This window comes from Heterodontus francisci, chromosome 4, assembly GCF_036365525.1.
Source record: "Heterodontus francisci isolate sHetFra1 chromosome 4, sHetFra1.hap1, whole genome shotgun sequence".
NCBI lineage: Eukaryota > Metazoa > Chordata > Chondrichthyes > Heterodontiformes > Heterodontidae > Heterodontus > Heterodontus francisci.
Genome location: NC_090374.1, coordinates 101,432,551 through 101,453,139, shown reverse-complemented (window position 1 = coordinate 101,453,139; position 20,589 = coordinate 101,432,551). Strand labels below are relative to the sequence as shown.

The following is a 20,589-nucleotide window of genomic DNA, read 5'->3' as shown; positions in this document are numbered from 1 at the left end:
TAACAGAGGAAGCAAGCAAGAAGAGGATAACCATCAAAACAGAATAAGGATTTTACCATTCTTATAACCTATCAAAACATCCTCCAGTATCTACAAACATGCACAAATAGCATCAGATTAATAAAAGTTGAGAAACATATCATTTCAAAAGCAATTTTGTTTTGACATTTTACTTGCTGTGTGCAAACAAGAATACATTAAAAAAATAAGGAAACTGCAGGCAGCAAGTGCTGCACTAGAAAAGACCAATCAATAATCCAAACATCAATGCCAAATGAGCTTATAAAACTATAGCATGTTCTAGGACATAAATTGAATTGACATTCTAGTTAGAGGATGAGAATCCTAATTCTCACTTCAGCTCGTTAACTCACCAAACTAAACTTTGAAGTATAGATAAGCGTAAGACATGAGACAATACACACTACATAAGTACATACATTTATACAAACAAGAGTTAAAATAAAACATGAAAGTAACAGGAAAATTCAGAAAAGGCTATTATGGTTTGTCCTAAAGGTTAAGACTTAAAGATGTAAGCATCCAAATCACTGAAATTTTACTCATACAGACTGTCTAATTGTTATGTCTGTTGGACATGTGATGTGTCATTTGCTCCAATAAAGCAGTCAGTAAAGAGGTCACCTAGGTTATAACAGTTATATATAGAACATAGAACATTACAGCGCAGTACAGGCCCTTCGGCCCTCGATGTTGCGCCGACCTGTGAAACCATCTGACCTACACTATTCCATTTTCATCCATATGTCTATCCAATGACCACTTAAATGCCCTTAAAGTTGGCGAGTCTACTACTGTTGCAGGCAGGGCGTTCCATGCCCCTACTACTCTGAGTAAAGAAACTACCTCTGACGTCTGTCCTATATCTATCACCCCTCAACAACAGGAAACAAGCTCAGGTCTAACACATTGGCCTTGATATTTATGGAGAGGTGGGAGGAAGAGGGGAAGCACTGGTACAGGCAGAAATTTTGTGAAACATGGCAGCGAGCAGAGGCCATGATCAGCAGCAGATCTGCTTGAAGGGCAGGGGAGGGGGGGGCATTCTGAACTGCTTGATCTGGCTGCTCCAGGTTTCATTTTGCTGCCAGCTTTCCGGAGCCCTGGGAAACCTGGCCAGCAGCCACTGCTGCACTTAAATCAGACCCCCCAACTGCACTGTGGGAGTCAGATTTAAATATTATAATGAACCGTCCCACCCAAAGTGAGCAGGTCGCAGCCACGATGCGCAACCAGGTTTTTCAGAGTTTTCCATTTTTAACTCTGAACCTCTCCTGTCCTTCTTGGGGGGGTTGGGGGGGTGGAAATGGAAATTAACCTCAACCCCACTGTGTCTGCCATTACAGACCGGTTACATGTTACACAACAATTTATATAGTACCTTTAACGTAATAAAACATCCTAAGACGCTTAATAAATTAACTGTCATGAAGCAATGACTGAGGAAAGATAGCAAAGACATATGATTTAGCCAAAATACCCGTTTTTGTGTGGTTGCACTTAATTTTAATTGTCTTCCCTCTTAGCTAGTCTCCCATTGTGCAGCTCACATGCAATTAAAAGAAAAATTCTCCATTGCTCTGCAGCCATCTGTATGTCATACTGTAAGGCTGCCCCCCTCTCTGTTTTGTGTGTCTTTCATACATTGTTGAAGCAATGCTCCCAAGTCTTTTAAAATCAAATTAAATAGCTGTTTGAAAAAGGAATATTGAAAGATACGAGGGCAAGAGGTGCAGTTGTGTGGTAGGAATGGGTTCTATAGTGGTGCTTCCAGCTGAACTTGAATACCAGCAAATGAGGGAGTGCTATTGAGGGAATAGAGTACAAACAACAGACATACTGAAGTGCACTGCCTAAAAGTCTGTATGGCAGTCAAATCATTCATGCCTACCTACCAACTCACGGTTTCATTATTTAGTTCAAGGAGTGAGTAGCTGGTTTGTCAGCATGTTCGTAAGCAAGCAATTCGGCACTTCCTTCCAGTGTCAGATAGAAAAATTACATATAGTTAGCATTTTAGTCAAGAGCTGGAGGTGCAAAAAGTCCTGGATTGCGAAAATAAGATTGTGGTATGGAAAGAGGGGGGAAACCATATATATTTCAGTACTATTCACTTGGCCTTTCTAATACATTTTTGCTGACCAAGCCAGAAATGTTTTATGATTGGCAAACTCTTATTGTTAATCTGGTGCAAACTAATTGCAGCTCAGTTCTTTTGAGTTTTTTGATCCAAATTCTGGATCCATGAGAGTCAATTTGAAAATGAACAGAACAAAACCTCTATGATCCCAGTGTCTGTCTAAACTATTGGCCGTACCGAATTACGAGCATTAATTTGAATACAAAGGATCAACTTTATGTTGAAGCTGCAGGTACTGACAGCGGGACCTGAAGTGGGTGTGGCTTCCATTGGGGCCATGAGTGGCTGGCTACACGTTATCAAGCAGCACCCAGCCAGTTAAACTGAATGAAGCGCAGGACTGTCCAATACAGCTGACAGTGGCGGGGCGGAGGCAGAGATAGCAGCATTAGCTAACACTGCAACAGGTGCTGGTGCCATATTGAAAGGGCTGCCAGCCCTGCATTCAATGTTTGCTGGCCAAGGAAAATGATTTTTTCAGGGGAGGAAGGCTGCAGAAAGATCACCACCCACCCCACCCCGGTGGCCTTACGTTATAGTGATGCTTCCCTCCAGGTGCTCTTACAGGCTGGAGATACCATCCCCTCGGTACGGGTGGAGGAGAGCTGGGCACGTGACCAAGCAAGCCTGGCTGCAGATAGTGGAGGTGGTCAGCAGCCGTGGGGTCACTTCAAGGACCTGGATTCAGTGCCGCAAGCAGCTCAATGACCTCATCTGGGCAGCGAAAGTGAATACCTCAAAGCCTTCACCTCTTGGGCCTTGTATTTGTCAGAGGAGGAGGATGCGTTGGGTCCTGAGGGAATACTCACCCAGATGTAGGCAAAGGGTCAGGGCATACAGCCAAGCTGCCGGAGGCATAGCAAAATGGTGCAAAAAGGCAGCCTTTTGTCAGTGGAGACTCTCAAAGTCCCTGGAAAGGGGCCACATGCAGAAGGCATCCATGTGCCCCCATCAGTAACCGCTGGACTACGACCAGCATACGTCTTGGGCTTGCCCTGGCTGGGTAACAAACAACATTTGTGTCTGCAGGAGAAGATAGCACATAATCGCAGAGAGCGGACCAAGACCGCCTGTGGGCTGCCAAATTGCCACGTCCTGAGCCCAATGATGGAGCTGGTCATGGAACTAGCAGGATGGACAGTGCATAGTAGACAGAGGGTACCTTTCCAAGTCAGTGAGTAAGGTCGCCATGGGGCACAAGGGTGCATCTTCAGTAATGGAGCCATGCTGCTCATGAGGTAGCCGGTGCCTACAGGATCTTCAATGAAGGGGTGTTTGCGTTGTCAAGAGGGGAAGCCCTTGAACCTTCAATGCCTCAGGTCACATAGATCATAATGAAAGAGCCACAAAGACTGTGGGAGAATGGAGCCTCAGAGGATACATGGTCACGTTATACCCCTGCACCCTCTGCCAGTGCAGATACTGTCACATCAATGGGTACATGCTTGCAGTTAGAGTTGGGCAGACAATCTGGCGGAGACAGCAGTCACGCTCGAGCAATTAGTGGAGGCTGTGGCAGCCCAGACCCATGCTGAGACCCAGGCTCACAACTTGCCTCTGTTGTTGCCAGCATCACAGGAAATGCTGCAGCCAGAGGTCTGGCACCATCTGGCAGAGATACCAGAGGCTATGTGCGCGAACGACTGAATGGTGGAGGAGTCGATCCAGGCCTTCGGTGCTGCACCGTCTGACTGGTGCATGAGTGGCATCCTTCAATGAGAGATTGGTGGCTCTCCTGGACAGCCACATCCAATAGAGCACTGTGTCTGCAGGATAGTCATGCAGACTTCCACACTCTCCTCTTGACCACGAGCTCACAGCAGCAGTGACAAGGCACGAGGAGGACGGGGAACCTGGAGTCACCACCAGGTTCTCTACCCTCTCAGGCCAGCAGGGAGGCACATGTGTGCCTTGCAAGAGAAGAGGAGTAGCTACCTCCCACAGCTGGGTGCTCCTGGTATGGCCAGCAGTTCCTATGCCCCTCTGCCATCTTCATCCCCGGCGTGAGTGGTACTGCTTCTGTGGAGTAGGCCCTCAGCGTGCCAGGGCCTCCCAGGCCTACCGCATCCACAGAATGATCGCCAAGGTCATCTCTAGCCAAGGGACAGCAAGGTCAGCAGCCTGCCTCCGCATCAGCTGACAGCTGAGGGAGCACCGCATAGGATGCCCACGCATATGAGTAAAGAGCACCAAAAATCACGGGAGATTCACGGGTGAAAGTGCAATAGAGCCACAGAAGAATTACGGCACAGAAGGAGACCAGACAGTCGTGTCCGTGCCAGCCGAAAAAACTAGCTGCCCAATCTGATCCCACCTCCCAGCACCTGGTCCATAGCCTTGCAGGTTACAGCACTTCAGGTACATGTCCAAGTACATTTTAAAAGAATTGAGGGTTTCTGCCTCCATAATATGACATAATTGCTATCAGAGACATGGTTGAAGGAAGGGCAGGATTGGCAGCTCAATATTCCAGGATATATAATCTTCAGGTGTGACGTGTAAAAGAGGAGATGGCATTGCACTATTGATCAAAGACTCAATTACTGCATTAAGGAGGGATGATATCTGTGCGTTCCTCACAGGTGTCAGTAACCATATCCTCAGTGGGTAGCCCTCGACTCCAAGGATCCATCCCTGAAGGCACACAGGAGGCTGGAAAGGTTCAGGCACCTGGGACTGCCTTAAAATGTAGGCATCGTGGCAACTTCCCAGAAAGCGTGAGCAGACCTGCAGGATCCGCTTACGATGGTCACAGACCAGTTGTATATTGGGGGAGTGGAAGCCCTTCCTATTGATGAAGGGCGCTGGCTGCTATTCAGCAGCCTTGGTCACATGCATGCCCTCGATGACACCTAGTACCTAGGAGAATCCAGCGATGGCCCTGAACCCGATGGCCCTCTCAGCCTGTGTGGGATCTGTGCGGAAACGCACAGTCACCTGCCCTCCTGAAAAAGGGCATTGGTGACCTCCTTGATTCAATGATGGGCTGCTGACTGCGAGACCCCACACATGCCCCCAGTGGATCCCTGGAATGACCCAGACGTGAAATTCAACACCAGTTATCTTCAGCACCCCTGGCATTGGATTTCCAAGTCGCCAGGGCACAGTTTGCCATGCCTCATAGTACATAGGTCAGTGACAGCCGCCCCGGAGAGGTAGTGTCTTAGTTGGCATTGCCTCTGTAACATCTGTAGGTAGTTGAGCATCAACTAGAAGACCTTCTGGCTTTCCCTTTTATGCCCTTCATCATCTGGAGGCTGCTGATGACCCTCCTGTGGGCTCACAGGACGCTACCTGGCCCTCCCTCCCACTCTGCTGCACCTCCACTTCAATGGGGTCCCCAAAGCTTGGATGAATGAGGCCCATGATAGGTGACCTCTCCCCGAGTTGAAGGCCTTCCCCCATTTATCACTTTTGACAAGGTGGCACTTGCCCATTGCCTCCCTGGTATGGCACCCCTGCAGTGTCTGCACTTTTGCCCCCCACTTCTCAGACAATACCTGAAGCCGCCCCTTTTCCACCCTTCCTGGCAAATAATGCTGCCTTCCGCCCCCGCCCACCACCCCCCACTCCAATGGCCTCCTTTTACAGCCAACAATGAGCTCCTGCCTCTGCCAACCGGCGAGGCTCTGAAGCCCTGTGATTCACGAACACTACTAATAAAATTTAACGAATAAAATCAGTCAATAGGCCTCTAGCCACCTTAATTGCCTGCCCGCTGTGTCAAAGTCTGCTGTCCACCCTCCATGTTTGTTGCCGTCCATAAAAATTCAGATGGAACGTCACACTTCCTGCCCAACTCCCATCCCAATTTAATGCTCCCCCAACCCCACCTCCGCTCCCATCCCCAAAGTCCACATAAAATTCTGCCCAAATGTTTCATAGTAACTGTATTATCTTATATTCTTTATCTTCCAAGGATTTGAAACAACTCGAGCACATTTACTAACATCTTATATACCAGTAATTTAGTGACTAAAACGAATAAAAATCTGCAACTTAACCAAAATTAATCATCAATGATAAGGATATGCCAGTCAGTACATGCACTGAAACATATTCACCACTCATGTACTGTTCTCCAACACTGGTACTAGATCATTTGTGGCAATATGATACAGAGGTAGGATTTCAACTCACCAAAACTAAACTAAAAATGGTTACAATTATACAAGTATTAGACCAGCCTCTGTTTTGTGCTCACTTGGAAATGAAAATTGTACCATATTTGCACTAACAAATGGCATTTTTGGTAATGGGAAAACTATGTTTAATGTAAGTTTTTAAATACATTCAACATCTTGGAGGCAAGAAATAAGTCTTACAACTTCACAATTGAACAAGGTCTAATTTATTGCTGTCACATCATGATTATGGGCACATCGTTTGTTACGACCAAGGCAGGAGGAGTGCACTGTCTTTTCCAGTTCCACTTCTCCCCAGGTCACAACATATATTTAAATGTTTAACCAGTTATCCATACAGCCAATCATATACTCTATTTTTTAATCCCAGAATAAAACAAAATTATCAGTTTATTATAAAACAAGACTTAACCAGTAACAAAGAAAAGCATTAACACACAAATTGAAATATAACAGTTCTCTTTTTAAAATTCCCCAATTACACACACATGCACACAAAAAATACAGAAATTCTCTCTGCAGAGGTCGGTTACAAAAAAAAAAGACAAAAAAGACTATTTTAACCAAATACTTGCTAATTCTTGACTTAAATCAAAAGATATGGAAGGAAGTCAGTTGTCCTTTTTTGGTCTGCCTTCCGGGTATACGGGAACAAGTCACCGGATCGTTTCAGATGCAGTCCATTCTGGAGATAGAGAATTATTCTAGTAGATTTTCCAGGAGAAATGTGGCATCAGGGTTTTCTGCCAGCACACACTTGAACGGGAGGATTTTTTTAAAATCAACTTCTCAGGAGCTATGCAGCACCAGTGATTTTAGCTCTCCCACATTGGATCTTTGCAGGATTTCTTCAAAGACGCAGAGAAGGTGGTGAGCTGGGCCGTTTCTTTTCTCCTTGGCAGGAAAACACCAATTATATTCAAACAGTTCACACCCCAAATGCACGGAAAGCAATACCCAAACCCCAAACAGAGAGTTAACTTCCTGACCGCCATAAACCTTGACATGCGACTTCTCTAACCATTTTTCCCTGGGTCATCAAGGGTTCTGTTGTTTACTGAGCTCAAAGCACATAACTTCCAGCACAACTGGTTTTCAAACATCTTGTATCCTTTCAGTGAACTTGGTTAAAAAAAGAAATCCACGGAATCTTTTCAGTTTCAACATAGGTGCTCAAAAAAAAATGTTTTAAATGGAAGCACTTTTGTAACAAAATGTATTCAGGTACAGCTTTGATATACCAAATATTTTAAGGAGGCCCCAAATGTCCTCAGTGCTCACAGCCTACTAGGGCAGCAATCATTTACCCAGTGCAGGAGTTCCCTGGAGTGAATCAGGAAATTCAAGTCATGGAAGGAGGCTGGGCAGGTGAAATTACATCAAATGCCAGAACTGCCTTCCATCCCGCATCTGGTTCCCATGCCTGATTGAAGTAATGTGGCCATCCCGAGTAAGGAAAGGGGCCTAAATTAAAATATTTTTTCCAAATTCTCCTTTCTTCAGCTGTACCCTCTGGCAGTATTTACCAGCAGCTAGACAAAGCCACAATTTCCACCCTGGCCCTAGTTATCAGTACTATTACTGTGTGCTTCTACTGCAGAATGTGATCCCGCTGGACATGGCTATCCAGTTGGGAGAGACGAGGCAGACTCTGTTTTCTAGTCTCCTACCCAATAAGGGGTGAGCAGAGCAGATCCTAAAGAGGGCTGCTCAGTCACAGTTACAGCTGCCGAAAGACAACCCTGCCTCATCCAAGTGCTGGATGGCCATCTTATAACTGTCGCCTCTGTGCCAGATCATGACTAGAAGCTTCCTGACAACACAATCCTACTCCTGTCACCATTTGCTGGTCACCGAAGGGCTTGGAGGATGTGCTCGGAAAGGAAGCCACCTGTGCATGACATCTTCTAACGTGGAGAAACCGTTGCATACCAGCTTCCACGCCTATCTAAACAGAATGACACCTTGATCCAATGGCAAGGAAACCAAGGCAATTTTTTTTTTCTTGGGTGGGGGGCGGGGGGCTTCGTCCTGCTGCAGCCTTCATCCACCAGAAAAGCCGTTTCTGGCACATGTTTCTCTGCCTGTGCTACCATTGAAGACTTGTTTGCCAGAGCCCCATCTGCTGAGTATTTCTAGGTGTTCCTAACAGGGTTTCACAGTAAGCAAAGCGGTTCAGGACAAAGAGTCCCACCATACTTCACCCTGTTTTGATCGACCCTTTCTTACTCATTGCCCCAGTATTGTCGGCTCACTTTATTTAAATTGCATAAAAGTTATGGGCTGAGGAAGTCCCTCTCTGTCATAGTTATAGCAGTGCAGCTGGATCACAGATTTTCAGCCTAAAGCCTCAGTCATGCAGACCCCCACCTGCCAAGAATGAGACACACATTTTGCCACGTGAGCATTATTTTTTAAACTATTAGTGGAGTAAAGAAAGAGCTTGTTTTAAAAAAAAAAATCACCAGACCCATGACTGGAAAGACATTTGCATAGTAACAGACAGTACTTGGAAAGGACAAAGGAGCCACTCCCTGCTCCAATTTAATCCACAATGGATTTTTGATTACCAGACGTTGAAGGTGGAGAGGCTAGTATTCCAGGTTAACTGCTAGGATGGCCGAATACACAAACAGAGGTGGTCAGACCAGTTTAGGCTGTTGGAGTTTTTTGGATTTGAACTTGCCACAGAAAATCAGGACTCCGAAAGTTGCTTGCTCCTGGACTGGAAAAGACCTCACTCCTGTCTGCTCATCTCTTTCTCTCCAGCTTTAGAATCCACTGAAGGCACAGGAACCCCGAGAGAGTAAAGGCTCCTGGAGTGAACAAGGTTTAAGAATACTGGGCCCCAACAAAAAGCAAGAATTACCTACAAAAGGACTAGAGTGAGCTTACAGCATCAAGAAACGCTTCTGATATTGCCTCAAACCCCTCTACTTATTTTCTTCTGCTCTTTTCTGTCTCTATTTGCATGTGCGTATCACATATGCATGCTAACATGGGGCACGGCGTATATCCGTTGGCGTTAACCAAATTAGAGTTTAAATTTAAGTTTAAATAAATTTCACTTTTCTTCTTTAAACCTAAGGAGGCCTGTTTGCACTCATTTCATTGCCTTATAATTGGAAAGTGGTGAACAAGGATTCACCAAGGGGGAGCTCAAAACACGGTGTGCTTAAAAATTAAACACTGTTACAATAAGACCAGGTGAAGGCGGAGAAAGACCCCTAGACACCTTTCTCACCTGGTCGTAACACCGCCCATTAAGTTTGACATTTTGAAATTAAGCTGGCAAGTTCAAGTACCGAATATTTACAGATGTAGGATTCAATGCAGATGACTCTGAAAGTCCCCTTTTTCAAAGAGAAACTCAGAAAATGAATAGAGGAAACCACTTGTCAAGTTTCATAATAATCCATATGTTCGTGCAAGCAAGAGGGAAAGAGTTTTATCTTCAATGCCTAGATATTAAAGATCACTGGAACCTAGCAGAGAGGAAAATCAGACAGGAAAGTGTATTGCACACCTGTAATGGAAGAAAAATAGAGCACGCTCCATAACAGATCCTCAACGTATGATGTTCTTTCTCGTGCTTCAGCCAGGCGATGTTTAATGACCAGGCATGAAAACTGCTACACACAAATAGTTAAATGCAGGTGTTAAAAATGGACTTCTGTGCAAAAACCCAAGCTGTTTTAAATTGCATTTGAACATCACTCCAACCATGATATTTTATTCAATGGCTGTGGAAAGCCCTACAACAATCATAGAATATTACAATTCACGCTTTACATGCAACAAATTTCTCTCCTGTTTCTAGCCACGCAATTAAAAATGCAAGTAAGAGAAGTTCAACAATGAAAAGCAAGTGCACAAGCCAAGAACATAACTCCATAGATAGTTAAAGCCAACAATTCTCTTCAGTACAAGCCATTGTGTTTTGGAGATTAAATGAGTTAAGTAGTGAGTGGAAAGGAAGCGCTCTCTCTCCCCTACTTAATACTCATATCTCAGCCTTAGTCCAATGACAGTCCAACTACTATATATGCTGCTAAAAGCAACTCTTTTGATGTGCATGTGTTGGACCTTACTTACCAACAGCACACTAAACAGAAACCACATAAGAATGTTTTCACAAAGAGTTCAACAAAACCTTCATAAATTTCAGTTACATTGTTAAAAACGCACATCAATGCAGAAATATTTGCTAACTATCTTTGAACAGCTCCTGGATTTGAAACCCACTTCAACAAGTTGGTCTGTTACATCCTCAAGTATTGCATGGTTTTAAAGTCAATTTAGAAAAAAAACACTGAACACTACTTCAAAACAGTTTATAAAAAGATCAGTTCCACATCTCTATTCAAAACATAGGCAATGTAAACGTTGATTTGCTCTTTGCCACCTGTTCGCCCAAAAAGGAAAATCAAAATCACTTTTGCCCGAGAGTGCAGCATGCTGGAATCAAGGTTACACACACTACTTCCTCCACTGTAGCCCAGAAAAACACCACTGCCAGATGCTTGGTATCAAAGCACACCATATTCTCAAGATAAAAGTGGTACATATTCCATGTAGAGTATAGAAAGAGAGAAAATTAGAGTAATAGCTCCCACAAAACTCCACTTGTTCCATCTCTTTTCCTTTAAAGTAGGTGAATGGCAGCTTTACCAATTGATAATGGATCGCCTCTCAACTTCCTAAGCCAGCTGCAGCTTTTGACCTTCTCCCAGAAGGATGGAAGTAAAAATCCAATTTAAAAATTATCTGCATCATTTAAAGGCAAAGGTCAAGGTGAGTAGCCCTGAAAATTCTTTGCCCACTTGGAGATCTAGACTACAGAACAAGTGAACGCGCGTCCCAGCTTGGAACTGCATCATTACCAAAAAGGTTGTGAATTAAGTTAAAAATGTTGTTCAACAATGAGGAGTAAGGGGAGGAAAGGCAGAAGTGGTAATCAACAGGACTAACCACATTGACCAAAAGTTATAGACTTCATGGATCCGGTTTCAATGTTGACTCCCACGCGCTTTGATAGCACTGAATCTCTCACATTTTGGTTGAAACTTTCTGTAAGAATTTAAAGCCCCACGTATTGAAAAGTAAAACAGATTTGTATCAGAGACCTACAAGTATGAATTATTTTCCAAGGTAATCTTTTAGAAATAGTAATTAACCCTCAATGTCCAATCATAATTTAAAACTTAATATATTTTTGATGCACTTATCTGTTTACTATTTTTGAACAGATAAGTTTTTGTATTTGCATATAAACAGAAAATATATCCAATACTGACTGGATAGAATATGTGATCAACAGGAAGAACTAGTATCAAATCATTTGAAAATGCTTCATATAGTCTGATCTGTGATTGGATGAAAATGTTAACCAGCAGATGACAAGCATCCACTGACAGAGTTTCCAGAGTTAAGCAAGCAACAGTGGAAGCTGAGTCTTGTATACTTTAGATGTCAGAGTTGTCCTTAAACGAAAAATTGCTTGCCAGATTAAAACTGCGAGGGAAGCCCATTATTTCTCATTTGATTCTCAAGTATTCTGAGTTTTCTGGGATGACGAAGGGGGAATTTAAGAAAACTCCAAGATATGGCAATTTGCAGCATGTTAGTAGAGCATTTGTTTCCAAACATCACCCATTGGACCAGAAAAAAAAAAATCTATGTTGGTTTACTCAATCGCAAATCTCAACATTACAGTTCCTCTTCAGTTTTTTTTAAATGTAAACTTCAGTTCACGACTATTACTTCAGGAGCTCTCTGGACCCAATTTCCACTACACCACCGGTTATACCAAGCTATCTGTTTGCTCTGTGCAAGTATTTGACAAAGGGATCAGCCCCTGCTTCCCAATGCCATCAGCAATGTTTGCATGGAACTGACGAAACCTGGAGATCGAAGTGAAATTCACCTGATGAAATAAAGACACGCACGCACAGAGTCCACAGAAAAAGCCTATACAGTCTGTGCAGCTTGGCAACCCGGCTAGCCCCTAGCCGAATTTGGTGGTTGTGAGAAACGTAGCCCACTTGATAATATTCTCACAGTGGTCCTGAGGCTTTTAGCCTCGAGATAGATGACCGACTATAGGTGGGTCCCCTGAAAACAGTGATGCGGATGATTTCCTCCAAAAGGGGTTTCTGATTGTAGCCACAGTATGCAGAGGTGGTCAGTCAGCAGGCAGAATTTGAAGCCCGCAAGCCAGAATGAAGATAGAGAGGGGGAGGAAGGACCCCCCACTGGTGTCTGCAAGTGTCAGAGTCCAGATGCTTCTCCTTGCTGCTGCAGAGGAGCACCAGCTTAAAACCATAGATTGGGGGTGGGGGGGGGGGGGAGAAAGAGGGTGCTCGTCACATGACAGTCACCCAGTGATTCAAGCATGTTAATTAGTAGTGTACTTCTTCTTGCTAAAAAGAACAGGCAGTTCCTTTAAACTTCCCAGGTCTTGGCTCTTGCTGGGATGAACAGGCATTTCGCCTCCACCTCGCAGACCACAGCAATTTAGGATAGAGTGTTGCAAATTAGGTGGCCATCTTAAGCTGCAAACAAAGTCATCTTTTACCTGTTCCTTTTTAAATTTCTTTAAAAAATATCAATTCAGATCTCCAGTCCACTTTTCATTCAACAAAGCACACTGGCATGATAATACTAATTGATTTTGAATGACATTGAAAATGCACAAAAACAATAGCCGCTCTCTCTCACACTAACATATGAATTAGGAGGAGTAGGCCACTTGGCCCCTCGAGCCTGATCCGCTATTCAGTAAGATCATGGCTGATCTGATTGTAACCTCAACTCCACATTCTCGCCTATCCCCAATAACCTTTCACCCCCTTGCTTATCAAGAATCTATCTATCTCTGCCTTAAAAATATTCAAAGACTCTGCCTCCACCACCTTTTGAGTTAGTCCCAAAGACTCATGACCCTCAGAGAAAAAAATTCTCATCTCGGTCTTAAATGGACAACCCCTTATTTTTAAACAGTAACCCCCAGTTCTAGATACTCCCACAGGAGGAAACATCCTTTCCCCATCCATCCTGTAGAGACCCCTCACGATCTCTGAACGTTCAGAGTTCTGGAGAAGGGTCACTGACCTTCAACGTTAACTCTGCTTCTCTTCCCACAGATGCTGCCAGACCTGCTGAGTATTTCCAGCATTTCTTGTTTTGAAAACATTCATACCTGTTATCCCCGCACGTGTTAAAGAATTTGCCCTCTCAACACAGTCATTATTGGCTGCAACAGCTGCCTCCTTATGGTATGAAACCTAACCCATATACCCCAGCTTACTGCATTAATACATTAAAAATACATTTATCTACAGTGGAGTAAGAATTACTACCTCCAAATTTGAGTTAGTCAAAATGATAGTGGTCGTCAAGTTAATTCAAAAATATAAAGTAATAACAGAGTTAAAAACCCTCTGCCCAATCCAGCCTGTCCCACAAAATTGCAATACCTTGTAATTGCATAAGCATACGATCTCCAACCATAAAAATGTAAAGATTCCAATTCTCAGGTTCAATGATCTGTTAGTGATTTTCATTTGCAATATCTTGAAATAATTCATATAGGTAAACATGGTCATGTAGAATAATAGATACTAACTAAATCATACAATTGTGCTCTTCTTCTAGTACCACGAGACAACAATTTGCAATTCTGCAGCTTTCTTATGCAGGGAAGCTTCTCAAAGTGCTTTATATTGAAGAGTGCAACACAGTGGATGCTAAGAAGCAGGGAAAAGTTTAAAGATAAAGAGTAGGATGGAAAATGAAAGGCACCATGTGTTTCAAGGAAATCAATTTAAGCAGGGAGGGTGGAGAGAACTGAATGGAGGGCATGACTGCAGTGGTGACATGAGGGGCCAATAATAAAGAAGTGAAAAACTGAGAGGTTCAGGGTTAGAGAAGTGGAGACGACATGCAGGAATTTGAAAATTAAGCCAAAAATTTAAGTCAAATACCTAAGGCTTCCATCGGGCCTGAGGAGAGACACAGACGCAGAGCAAGGGAGGCCAGCAGAGAGACAGCTCTAGCACATCAGCTCCCTGTCTCCATCCTTTCCCCCATGGGTTACAACCTCTTACAAAAAGTCGGGGCGGAGCACAAAATAAAAAAATCCAGCGGCAATTTTAGCTCTGTAACCTGCTTGGAAAGCTCGATTGTTATGATTGGAAAGCAAATTTCATTTGCTGATGACTGTGATCATCATCGAATCGGCACTGAAGAAATGCATGTCTACAAGAATTGAGCTGATATTAAATTGTAATGTATTGCCACTTATGAGCGGTGATCTAATTGAGACCTACAAAATTCTGAAAGGGCTTGATAGGGTAGAAGCTGAGAGATTGTTTCCACTGGTTGGGGAATCTAGAATGCTGGAGACACAGTCTCAGGATAAGGGGCTAAGCATTCAGGACTGAGATGAGGAGACATTTCTTCACTCAAAGGGTTGTGAATCTTTGAAATTCTCTACCCCAGAGGGTTGTGGATGCTCCATTGTTGAATACATTTAAGGCTGGGATAGACAGATTTTTGGTCTCAAATCAAGGGATATGGGGAGCAGGCAAGAAAGTGGAATTGAAGCCCAAGATCAGCCATGATCATATTGAATGTCACAGCAGGTTTGATGGGTCATATGGTCTACTTATGCCCTCGTATTCTTGTCCTGAGGTCTTTACTTGATCTCTCAGTACTCCCACCAGAAGTTAGTTGAGACTGCAGTAATAAATAGTTCAGTTAAAGACACTCACATTTATATTCTATCGAACACACGAAAGCTTTAAAGAGACAATGCATCCTTTCATTGGCTGATGTCTGATAGTAAGCCCATACTGTTCAAAACACAATCTGAATTTGATCTAATTTGAAAAATCTTTGACGAAATTCTTTCTCGTAAATTCATTCCAAAAACGATATTGTTAGCTCAAAGTGCAAAGATTTAGAAATTACAAAAATTTTACAGACACAAGGGAAAAATCCAAGTGCATACCAACTGTGGTATGGCAAATCTGTCAATTAGCAATAAGCCAACAACCTAGTCCTGGCCCAACTGCCCCAAAAAATGCCGACAGCAGAAAAATCCTGACACTTCACGGTCCTCTTGCAAGATCATGAATGAGGCTGAATTTGACTCAAATTGCACCACTTGCAATCAATTCACGAGAGTAGGCACGTCTGCTATATGCATATTAAACTTCCTTTATTGATTTACTGAAATTGCATTTTCCTTTTCTAAGATTTAAGCAAGATGAGAATCAAAATGAACCTGGTCGAAGTGATCCAGACTGGTTAATCACAAGCACTCATGGAGGTGCTACAACGCACACTGGTTTAAGAAAAGCTAGGGGTTGGGACTTACGAAGGAAACACCAGGCTCAGTCTACAAAGCAGCATACAGCTGACCAACACTGGCATATTCAAGAAGTTCAACAGTACAGTGATGGGACATAAACTAAAGGCATGAGCCTGGGGGAAAAGGTGGACATAAAGCTGGAGCAGGTAAAGCACACAGCAGGTCTAAAAGGGCAAAGCTGAAATGCAAAGAGGGAGAGGTGGGGTTAAGCACAGGAGGATTTGAAATTCAGAGGTGAGATATAAGTGGTTAAGATGAAAGTAATGCTGGCCTTTTTGTATTTGCAAAGTGGAGAAAGTCTGCAAGCTTCTGAATCGGTGTTGCACTGTGTCCCTGCTTAAAGGAGCAGTACACTTTTTAGAGATACAGCACTGAAACACTGAAACAGGCCCTTCGGCCCACCTAGTCTGTGCCGACCATCAACCACCCATTTATACTAATCCTACACTAATTCCATATTCCTACCACATCCCCACCTGTCCCTATATTTCCCTACCATCTACCTACACTAGGGGCAATTTATAATTGCCAATTAACCTATCAACCTGCAAGTCTTTTGGCAGGTGGGAGGAAACCGGAGCACCCGGAGGAAACCCACGCAGACACAGGGAGAACTTGCAAACTCCACACAGGCAGTACCCAGAATTGAACCCGGGTCGCTGGAGCTGTGAGGCTGCGGCGCTAACCACTGCGCCACTGTGCTGCCCAATATGCAATATGCCAAATTTAATATGCCAAAGCATAGTCAGCATCTGGACTGGCAGATCAGCTGGTTCTGAGCATTGCTCCTGTTGTTTCACAGTTCCAATTGTGACAAGCAGCAGGAGCAGTTGTCAGCAAAATCAGTTGGTCCATCAGTCTCTAAGTTGAGGAGGCCTGCAGCCTCATTTACAACTCTCCTTCCAGGTGAACAGAACTGTCACTGCCCCAAACACAAGAAATAGAACAAAAACATGACAGATATAGGACAGCCCCTAAAACTAATGCGAGGGAGTGGATTTGGTGTACCCAGACAGGACCTCAGTGGAAGTAGGAAAAACTGTGCAGCATAGCAGGAGCCTGTAACATTGGCCTTAATAGAGTGATGGAGATGAGCCAAAAGCAACAAAAATGGGATAAAGAGTGTGGAGGAACGGAAGCCCGAGCTGGTTTAGAAAGGAGTACAGATTGAACACAGCAGGCAAAATACCTGCGGATGCGGAATGGAAAGCCGTCACGGCAACCAAAAATTGGAGAAATTTTTCTCCCAGCAGTAATCACGTCAGTGGTATTTTTGCATTTAAATTGGGCCAATTTTGAGATCTGATGGGCACACACCATCACAAAACTACGGTAGACCAAATCAGTATTATTTGCTTGATCATATAAGAGACCCTGCCAATTTAACCCACATTTAAATAAGGCAAAAAGCATTAATCAATTTCCATTACCATTATTGTCAATTACAAAGTCACTCCGTACAGATTTTTAAGCCCATCAAAAATTTCAAGCAAAAGCAGATGTCCAGTAAATAGCTCACACTTAGTTAAGGTGTACTTACAAGCAAATAAAACAAGCTGTGCAAAGACAGCTAACCCAACCATCTTCAGTGATTATGTTCTTAGATGAACATACAAATTAGGAGCAGGAGTAGGCCACTCCATTCCAATAAGATCATGGCTGACCTGATTGTAACCTCAACTCCACATTCCCACCTATCCCCGATAACATTTCATTCCCCAGCTCATCAAGAAATCGATCTAACTCTGCCTTAAAAAACAGTTTTTAATCTTTGGTATTAATCTATCATCTGCTATTCCTACTAAGCTTCAGTAGAGTTCAAGTTCCTCTGCTGTTCGTTTAGAGGCAATCATTGCGAGAGAACAAAGTTACAGCAAACAAACACAGATGCAGAGTATGCATTTTCTATGCCAAGTGACAAACGTATTATGCACAGGTTCTCTTGAAAGAATTTTTTTGTCCATTTGAAGGTTAATGTCAGAACATTTTGATCATGTAAAATCGCTCAATGCGCATAATGGGCATTTGTACCAACGCACCTACATAGACAAAAATTAGTTTGCAAAAATTTTTTTTTTTTTAAAAAGTGATCAAACCAGATCTGCAACATTTCACCAAAAAAAAACATATTTGTACAAAACAACTCATAACTTTCATTATCAGTCTGTATGAAGAACCTTTAAAATAAAATGAACTACAATGCTGACTCTGCTAAACTATTGCTCTTCAAGCATAATTCAGATGGGAACAAACTGCTAATTGTCTCTCATCAAATAACACAAACAGTAGTCACCCCAATTTTCAAAAAATATATCAGAGACTCATGAGCATTCATTAACAAATTAGCAATATTGTGTGAAGACTCTATATCTACATTTACCTCCAGATCCCAGCTGTTTGTAGAATCTATATTCCAAGTGAAGTTGCGGTGCTCTAGACTTCATAGGTTCCTAAATTTAAAAAAAAGATGTTAGTTTTAACATGCATGAAAGGGACAGTATAGCAAACGTGGATAATATTTGCATTTATTTTACACCTTGTTGCATCAATTAATCTCAGAGCATTTCACACAATGAAATGCAGTGACATAAAATAAACAGTGCATTGGGCATTTTACGATGTTAAAGGTGCTTTGTAACTGCAAGAAGTTGTTACTGTTGTTTCAGTAAATGCTGCTATGTTCAATCTCAATCTGTACATGGAACTGTTTAGGCTTTCCTGCTATTCAATTTAATGCCAGTAGCACCATGATGAAATTATCAACTTCTTCTTTGCTTCCCAGCTCCTATTTGCAGGTACCAGGATACCACACAAGAGGTTGTGGACAGGAAATATCCGATGAGTATTCCAATGACCACAATACAGGTTTTTTTAAAATAAAAATAATCAAGCATGCAGTGAACACACGAATTAGGAGTAGGCCACTCGGCCCCTCGAGCCTGCTCCTCCATTCCAACAAGATCATGGGCTGATCTGATTCCAATATCGACTCGACATTCCCGTCTACCCAGATAACCTTTCACCCCCTTGCTCATCAAGAATCAATCCAACTCTGCCTTAAAAATATTCAAAGACTCTGCTTCCACTGCCTTTTGAGGAAGAGAGTTCGAAAGACTCACGACCCTCTGAGAAACAATTTCTCATCATCTCTGTATTAAATGCGCGTCCCCTTATTTTTAAACAGTAACCCTTGGTTCTAGATTCTTCCACAAGGGGAAGCATCTTTTCCCCACCCACCCAGTCAAGAACACTCAGGATCTTTTATTTTTCAATCAAGTCGCCTCTTACTCTCCTAAACTCCAGGGAGACAAGCCAAGCCAGACCAACCTTTCCTTGTAAGACAACCCACACATTCCAGGTATTAGTCTAGTAAAGCTTCTCTGAAATGCTTCCAATGCATTTACATCCTTACTTAAATAAGGAAACTAATACTGTACACAGTACAGTTAAACAACTAACTGGAGGAGGTGGCTCCACAAATATCCCCATCCTCAATGATGGAGGAGCCCAGCACATCAGTGTGAAAGATAAGGCTGAAGCATTTGCAACAATCTTCAGCCAGAAGTGCCAAGTTGATGATCCATATCTGCCTCCTCCTGAAGTCCCCAGCATCACAGATGCCAGACTTCAGCCAATTCGATTCACTCCACGTGATATCAAGGAACGACTGAAGGCACTGGATACTGCAAAAGCTATGGGTCCTAACAATATTCCGCCAATAGTACTGAAGACCTGTGCTCCAGAACTTGCCGCGCCCCTAGCCAAGCTGTTTCAGTACAGCTACAACACTGGCATCTACCCTGCAATGTGGAAAATTGCCCAGGTATGTCCTGTACACAAAAAGCAGGACAAGTGCAACCCGGCCAATTACCACCCCATCAACCTACTCTCAATCATCAGTAAAGTGATGGAAGGTGTCATCAACAGTGCCATCAAGCAGCACTTGCTTATCAATAACCTGCTCAGTCACACTCAGTTTGGGTTCCGACAAGGCCACTCAGCTCCTGACCTCATTACAGCCTTGGTTCAAACATGGACAAAAGAGCTGAACTCAAGAGGTGAGGTAAGAGTGACTGCCCTTGACATCAAGGCTGCATTTGACCATGGATGGCATCCAAGAGCCCTAGCAAAACTGGAGCAAATGGGAATCAGGGGTAAAACTCCCTGCTGGCTGGAGTCATAACTAGCGCAAAGGAAGATAGCTGTGGTTGTTGGTCAATCATCTGAGCTCCAGGACATCACTGCAGGAGTTCCTCAGGGTAGTGTCCTAGACCCAACCATCTTCAGCTGCTTCATCAATGACCTTCCTTCAATCATAAGGTCAGAAGTGGGGATGTTCGCTGATGATTGCACAATGCTCAGCACCATTCGCAACTCCTCAGATACTGAAGCAGTCAGTGTAGAAATGCAGCAAGAGCTGGACAATATCCAGGCTTGGGCTGATAGGTAGCAAGAAACATTTGCGCCACACAAGTGCCAGGCAATGACTATATCCAACAAGAGAGAATGCCACCTTGACATTCAGTGGCATTACCATCGCTGAATCCCCCACTATGAACATCCTAGGGGCTACCATTGACCAGAAAGTGAACTGGAGTAGCCATATAAATACCGTGGCTACAAGAACAGGTCAGAGGCTTGGAATCCTGCGGCTAGTAATTCACCTCCTGACTCCCCAAAGCCTGTCCACCATCTACAAGGCACAAGTCAGGGGTGTGATGGAATACTCTCCACTTGCCTGGATGGGTGCAGCTCCAACAACACTCAAGAAGCTCGACACCATCCAGGACAAAGAAGCCCACTTGATTGTTTGTGAATGGTGTGCCATTCACTCCCTCCACCACCGCCATACAGTGGCAACAGTGAGTACCATCTACAAGAAGCACTGCAGCAATGCACCAAGGCTC

The 20,589-nt window shown here is 43.5% G+C and overlaps 1 protein-coding gene across 7 annotated transcripts in view; it reads right to left on the bottom strand.

Annotated features, from left to right (window-relative positions):
* The window catches only part of LOC137369166 (casein kinase I), a 258,600-nt gene that overhangs the window by 161,648 nt on the left and 76,363 nt on the right, over positions 1-20,589 (bottom strand). For all 7 annotated transcript variants that reach the window (XM_068029924.1, XM_068029925.1, XM_068029923.1 and 4 more), the window contains one exon: positions 18,063-18,132. In XM_068029924.1, coding sequence (XP_067886025.1) covers positions 18,063-18,132 — 70 coding nt within the window. The remainder of the gene's footprint in view (positions 1-18,062; positions 18,133-20,589) is intronic.